Raw genomic sequence first — 7606 nt, 5'->3', positions numbered from 1 at the left:
AATCACTGACATGATGTCAGTTGGTCCTTTTATGTCAGGGCTGAAATGCAGTTCAAATGTTTTTGGGGGATTCAGTTCATTTGCATGGAAAAGAGGGGATGTTGCAATGAATTGCAATTCATCTGATCACTCTTCATAACATTCTGGAGTATATGCACATTTCCATCATACAAACTGAGGCAGCAGACTTTGTGAAACATAGTATTTGTGTCATTCTCAAAACTTTTGGCCACGACTGTACATTCTTAAGACTGGATCAAGTGTTCTCTCACAGGGCATTAGTAAGACAAACCCACCGAAATGTCAGAGGTTTGGAAACCCTGTTTCGCTGAAAGGAAACCTTTCTCAGCATGTTTGGCTTGCCTTCTTTCTAGTTATTTTACGGTGCATTCTTTTCCTGCACGAAGTATGACACTTTTTGGAGACCCCACTTCAGAATCCAGACTTTCCCTCAGTTGGTGAAGCTCTCCAGATAATTGAATGTCTGAGCACATATTTAGATTAGCATTGTGCATCAGGTACAATGGTACTACAATGGTTTGGTTCTGATTTTGCTAACAGAACTCACTGGCTAAACGTTCGTCCAAAGTCAACTGCTAAACGAACAGCCCATTCAATTAACTCCACAGCCAAATTGGCACACAACAACGCATGTCCCTGGAAGGAGTCGCTTTCACCAAATAGGGAGCAGTAAAAAGCACTTTTATAATTTATTTTTAACGGATGCCTTTAACGAGCCACTGGCTTGATTGCAAACAGGTTACCCTGTAATTCGCCCTTGCCTGACGCTCAGCTTTTATGGCGCGCAACAGAAACCGCAAACAGACTATAAAAAGCGGTCGTTCCCCAGCCTTCCTCAGTCATCACTGCCCTCCTCCTAGCCATCCTGGAACATAACCATGGTGGATCAATGTGTTGTTATTGGCCCAGTTGTGGAACATGGATTTAGTAGGCTTTAGAGTCCATTAAATGACAATCCTGCACATTAGTGTTCTGATAAATGCCAGTCATTTTCCGTCTTTTTTTCTCTCCCTCTTGGTTTTTCGTTAGATTTTCAACCCAAGCCTGGAGTACACTTGCTCAAACCCGAACGATGACCTCATGGGTCTAGCAGCCACCATCACTATTATGAGAGGAGTTAATCTGAACAGTATGTTGCCTTTGAAAGTGACTCATATGGATCTTCTCCTCTTGGGCTTTTTATGACTGCACCACCGAAGCCCAGCTTCAACCTTTCGTCTGTTCTTTCACAGAACAACCTCAGTCTTTTCCTATTTTATTACGCCAATGCAGACTTAAAAATAATAGAAATGGTCAACTACCAATCCAAAATGATAATCATCACTGTAACATGCTGACCAGATCGCTCGCGTGCAGGTGAAGAAGCCGCATGTGGAGTTCCTGGGCTGGAGTGGCTACACGGGGTCTGTGGTTCTGAGGCCAGTTGGGCATACTGCCATATTCTCTAAAATTGAATGATGAATATTCAATTCTCTGGCAACTGCTCTGATGGACATTCCTGCAGTCAGCATGCCAATTGCACACTCCCTCAAAACTTGAGACATCTGTGGCATTGTGTTGTGTGACAAAACTGCACATTTTAGAGTGGCCTTTTATAGGTGTACAGTGCCTTGCGAAAGTATTCGGCCCCCTTGAACTTTGCGAACTTTTGCCACATTTCAGGCTTCAAACATAAAGATATAAAACTGTATTTTTTTGTGAAGAATCAACAACAAGTGGGACACACTCATGAAGTGAAACGACATTTATTGGATATTTAAAACTTTTTTAACAAATCAAAAACTGAAAAATTGGGCGTGCAAAATTATTCAGCCCCCTTAAATTAATACTTTGTAGCGCCACCTTTTGCTGCGATTACAGCTGTAAGTCGCTTGGGGTATGTCTCTATCAGTTTTGCACATCGAGAGACTGAATTTTTTTCCCATTCCTCCTTGCAAAACAGCTCGAGCTCAGTGAGGTTGGATGGAGAGCATTTGTGAACAGCAGTTTTCAGTTCTTTCCACAGATTCTCGATTGGATTCAGGTATGGACTTTGACTTGGCCATTCTAACACCTGGATATGTTTATTTTGAACCATTCCATTGTAGATTTTGCTTTATGTTTTGGATCATTGTCTTTTTGGAAGACAAATCTCCGTCCCAGTCTCAGTTCTTTTGCAGACTCCATCAGGTTTTCTTCCAGAATGGTCCTGTATTTGGCTCCATCCATCTTCCCATCAATTTTAACCATATTCCCTGTCCCTGCTGAAGAAAAGCAGGCCCAAACCATGATGCTGCCACCACCATGTTTGACAGTGGGGATGGTGTGTTCAGTGTGATGAGCTGTGTTGCTTTTACACCAAACATAACGTTTTGCATTGTTGCCAAAAAGTTCAATTTTGGTTTCATCTGACCAGAGCACCTTCTTCCACATGTTTGGTGTGTCTCCCAGGTGTCTTGTGGCAAACTTTAAACAACACTTTTTATGGATATCTTTAAGAAATGGCTTTCTTCTTGCCACTCTTCCATAAAGGCCAGATTTGTGCAATATACGACTGATTGTTGTCCTATGGACAGAGTCTCCCACCTCAGCTGTAGATCTCTGCAGTTCATCCAGAGTGATCATGGGCCTCTTGGCTGCATCTCTGATCAGTCTTCTCCTTGTATGAGCTGAAAGTTTAGAGGGACGGCCAGGTCTTGGTAGATTTGCAGTGGTCTGATACTCCTTCCATTTCAATATTATCGCTTGCACAGTGCTCCTTGGGATGTTTAAAGCTTGGGAAATCTTTTTGTATCCAAATCCGGCTTTAAACTTCTTCACAACAGTATCTCGGACCTGCCTGGTGTGTTCCTTGTTCTTCATGATGCTCTCTGCGCTTTTAACGGACCTCTGAGACTATCACAGTGCAGGTGCATTTATACGGAGACTTGATTACACACAGGTGGATTGTATTTATCATCATTAGCCATTTAGGTCAACATTGGATCATTCAGAGATCCTCACTGAACTTCTGGAGAGAGTTTGCTGCACTGAAAGTAAAGGGGCTGAATAATTTTGCACGCCCAATTTTTCACTTTTTGATTTGTTAAAAAAGTTTGAAATATCCAATAAATGTCGTTCCACTTCATGATTGTGTCCCACTTGTTGTTGATTCTTCACAAAAAAATACAGTTTTATATATTTATGTTTGAAGCCTGAAATGTAGCAAAAGGTTGCAAAGTTCAAGGGGGCCGAATACTTTCGCAAGGCACTGTACCTGTGTAATGATCATGCTTTTTAAATCAGCTTCTTGATATGTCGAACCTGTCAGAGAGATGGATTTTCTTGACAAAGGAGAAATACTCACTAACAGGGATCTAAACAAATTTGTGCACAACATTTGAGTGAAATACACTATTTGTGCCTATGGAACATTACTGGTACGTTTTATTTCAGCTCATGAAACATGGGACCAACACTTTACATGTTGTGTTTATATTTTTGTTCAGTATAAGTCATACATTTGTAATGCTTATAATTGTTTATAAAGGTCTACAAATAATGAAATACTTAATTGTTTATACATGATTTATTGTTAATTCATGACAGTTATTATAGTGTTACCCAAGTTTCCTGTCTATTACAAATGATCTTCTAGCTAAAAAATGATCTACAATATTTCAAAATTGCAATAATTGTAATTTTGCTGAGTAGGGTACATTGTGTTACAGGCTGGCTATAACATGCATCCAACCAGATATTACTCTGTGTTTTACTCAGGGAGTTATGCTCCAGAAATTGGAGCTGGATAGCAATGCTTCATGTGTGAGCCATATGCCAGTTAGTTCTCACATTGCAGCACTCATGTCCAGCATCTTGGCTTTCAAACTTGGACCATTGTTTGGAAAGCCTGTTAGATTGAAGAATCCAGCATTTACCTTAGTACTGAAGTGACTATTTTGCCTTAAGGATGAGTTTTTCACACTCAGTTCTTAAATATTCTTAATTATTCTTATGATTCATTATTATTCATGTCAAAATCATTATTAATTTTACAGCCAATGATAGAATAATGATAGAAATTATTTCTCAAGCAGCTGGTTAGTAAATCAAGATGATAGATTTTGTGAAGATATACAAAAGATGAGAAAGAAGCAGGACAGACTGTACATAACATATAAAAACACACAGACAATGCAATAATTGCAGCAGATCTTCCCTTTTAATATAACAATTAATTTAACAATGACAATAAGTATGGTTTGTAGGATAGAATTGTAAACTAGTGTCCACTTGTCAGCTGGGGGTTTCCTCCAATCGAAAATGAACACATTAGATTAGGACCTGTTGATGTGACACACATTTGCGTTTCCTCTTTGGTATCCAGTTCCTGATTTACACAATCTGAAGTCCATTTGAATGTCGGTTGCTTGTGCATTGAATTTATTGGTCGGTATTGTCCTTTGTTTTGTTCGAAAATATACTGCCTTATGTAATTTGAAGGGAAAATACATCTTTAGAGAAAGGAGCTCTTATGGGCCTTAAGCATTTGCCAAAAGGCATCTCTGGTTTAAAAGAAAACAAAGTGATACACGTACTGTATATAATATGATAGATATGCAACTTGTATAGACAGTCAGTGTATGTACAGTTTTCGTGTACGTATTGTTCACTGGAATACCATTCAAATGACAGTTGTTGACACTTGTTGAATGTTCGTCAGTTTCCTTTTACACAATGTCAAGGGCATCAACACTGCTGATGTCATTGTCGTAGGATTGACTTATTCAGGTTGCTGAACATAGAGTACCATCCTTTACAAATCATTCTCTCCTGAAAAGCCATCTTTTATTTGGTCTGCCGTTATCTTGATACATGGTTCTTCCTCATACACTGTGAACAGTTCCTCCATCGTACCAAAGCAACAGTAAAGATACCAGCACTAGGACAAAGCTTGGCTGCCATGGTAGGTTCTTGGCTCCACTAGCTGCTAGCTTGAGCTGGTTGGTGTGAAGATACGACGTGGGGGTGTCCTCCTCGCCACAATGCACCATGGGGGCCTGGTAAGACGTGGGCCTCTTCTGGGGACGGTCGGGGCTGGAGCCATCCGTCGGCCTCTCCCCTATGAACAGCAGAGGGCGCCGTCGATAGTCCATCTCCGTCTTGAACAGCTCGTACTCCTTGTGTGGCAGCTTGATTCCCAAGACGGTACACCCATCCGTGGGGGTCACGTCTTGCTCCACCCCCACCTCCCAGCCCCCCACCTTCCCGCAGCTTCCTGGCCGGGTCTCGTTGAGCACCCTGGCCGTGGCCCCCTCAAGGATGGTGACACTGACCCGGGTCACCTTGAAGACAAACTCGGTGCCTCCCGCCACTTTGGCCGAGGGGTCTCCCTGAGCATAGTGGCCCGAGGCCTGTAGGGTGAAGGTCGGCTGGCTGCAGGAGGGGTCCGAGTAGTGGTGGTAGAAGCCTTCCCAGGAGTGCTCATCTGGGCGGAAGGTGAAGTCTCGGGTGAGGAAGAGGACGGCAGGCCGGGCTTCACAGCGTTGGCTCACCCAGCGGCCATGCAGAGATGGAGGGGCCGACGCAGGGATATGGGGCAACACCGGGGGGCGTTGTTCTGAGGCCCGGAAGACCAGGGCGCACGCCGGGCAGGGGTGGATGTGGTGCTGGTGGAAATAGATATGGAATAGTAATGGTTAGGATTATACAATATAACTGTCATCCAAAATGGCACGCTACTTAATATGAAGCCATGTATTGACCAGACCTACTAAATACTGTAGTATGAAGCCATGTATTGACCAGACCTACTAAATACTGTAGTATGAAGCCATGTATTGACCAGACATACTAAATAGTATGCTCGTTTGGATATTGGGACACAGTTTTATGCTTGAGTTAGTTAGTTTATCACCATGGAAGGCATTCAGCATCAGATGAAGAATGGATGGAGAGAATGACTACATTCCTTTATAATGTCCTGAGACACCGTTTAATTAAAATCCCTGCCTTGATCTACAGTCGTGGCCAAAAGTTTTGAGAATGACACAAATATTAATTTTCACAAAGTTTGCTGCTTCAGTGTCTTTAGACATTTTTGTCAGATGTTAACATGGAATACTGAAGTATAATTACAAGTGTCAAAGGATTTTATTGACAATTATATGAAATTGATGCAAAGAGTCAATATTTGCACTGTTGACCCTTCTTTTTCAAGACCTCTGCAATCCGCCCTGGCATGCTGTCAAAAAACTTCTGGGCCTCATCCTGACTGATGGCAGCCCATTCTTGGATAATCAATGCTTGGAGTTTGTCAGAATTTGTGGGTTTTTGTTTGTCCACCCGCCTCTTGAGGATTGACCGTAAATTCTCAATGGGATTAAGGTCTGGGGAGTTTCCTGGCCATGGACCCAAAATATCGATGTTTTGTTCCCCGAGCCACTTAGTTATCACTTTGGCCTTATGGCAAGGTGCTCCATCATGCTGGAAAGGCATTGTTAGTCACCAAACTGTTCCCGGATGGTTGGAAGAAGTTGCTCTTGGAGGATGTGTTGGTACCATTCTTTATTCATGGCTGTGTTCTTCGGCAAAATTGTGAGTGAGCCCTGAGAAGCAACCCCACACATGAATGGTCTCAGGATGCTTTACTGTTGGCATGACACAGGACTGATGGTAGCGCTCACCATGTCTTCTTCATCCATGCTTTTTTCCGGATGCTCCAAACAATCGGAAAGGGGATTCATCAAAGAAAATTACTTTACCCCAGTCCTCAGCAGTCCAATCCCTATACCTTTTGCAGAATATCAGTGTCCCTATTTTTTCCTGAAGAGAAGTAGCTTCTTTGCTGCCCTTCTTGACACCAGGCCTTCCTCCAAAAGTATTATCCTCACTGTGTGTGCAGATGCACTCACACCTGCCTGCTGCCATTCCTGAGCAAGCTCTGTACTGGTGGCGCCCCGATCCCGTAGCTGAATCAACTTTAGGAGTTGGTCCTGGCGCTTGCTGGACTTTCTTGAAGCCTTCTTCACAACAATTGAACCGCTCTCCTTGAAGTTCTTGATGGTCCAATAAATGGTTGATTTAGGTGCAATCTTACGGGCACCAATATCCTTGCCTGTGAAGTGCTTTTTGTGAAAAGCAATAATGACGGCACGTGTTTCCTTGCAGGTAACCATGATTGACAGAGGAAGAACAATGATTCCAAGCACCACCCTCCTTTTGAAGCTTCCAGTCTGTTATTCGAACTCAATCAGCATGACAGTGTGATCTCCAGCCTTGTCCTTGTCAACACTCACACCTGTGTTAACGAGAGAATCACTGACATGATGTCAGCTGGTCCTTTTGTGGCAGGGCTGAAATTCAGTGGAATTGTTTTTTGGGGACTCAGTTCATTTGCATGGCAAAGAGGGACTTTGCAAGGAATTGCAATCCATTCTGAAAACGTTTGGCCACGACTGTACATGTACAGGATAGTTACTTTTTAAAAATGTATTGGGGGGGTGATCAGCTTTAATATTACAGATAGATTGTAGATTCCATCAATGTAATTGTCTGCATCATTTCCAATTCCCCATATATTTTTTTTGTAAACAGTATATATAAATATATTTTCCTTTATTATTAT

At 42.3% G+C, this 7606-nt stretch overlaps 1 protein-coding gene across 1 annotated transcript in view; it reads right to left on the bottom strand.

Annotated features, from left to right (window-relative positions):
* Window positions 1–3553: 3553 nt before the first annotated feature.
* The window catches only part of apcdd1l (APC down-regulated 1 like), a 28322-nt gene continuing 24269 nt past the window's right edge, over window positions 3554–7606 (bottom strand). Inside the window, exon 4 of the mRNA XM_021610700.3 lies at window positions 3554–5648. Coding sequence (XP_021466375.2) covers window positions 4866–5648 — 783 coding nt within the window. The 3' untranslated portion in view covers window positions 3554–4865. The remainder of the gene's footprint in view (window positions 5649–7606) is intronic.

Source organism: Oncorhynchus mykiss, chromosome 7 (assembly GCF_057628025.1).
Source record: "Oncorhynchus mykiss isolate SJ-2025 chromosome 7, ASM5762802v1, whole genome shotgun sequence".
In the NCBI taxonomy this organism is placed as follows: domain Eukaryota; kingdom Metazoa; phylum Chordata; class Actinopteri; order Salmoniformes; family Salmonidae; genus Oncorhynchus; species Oncorhynchus mykiss.
Note: the sequence above shows the minus strand (reverse complement) of the source record. Positions and strands in the feature narration are given on the sequence as shown.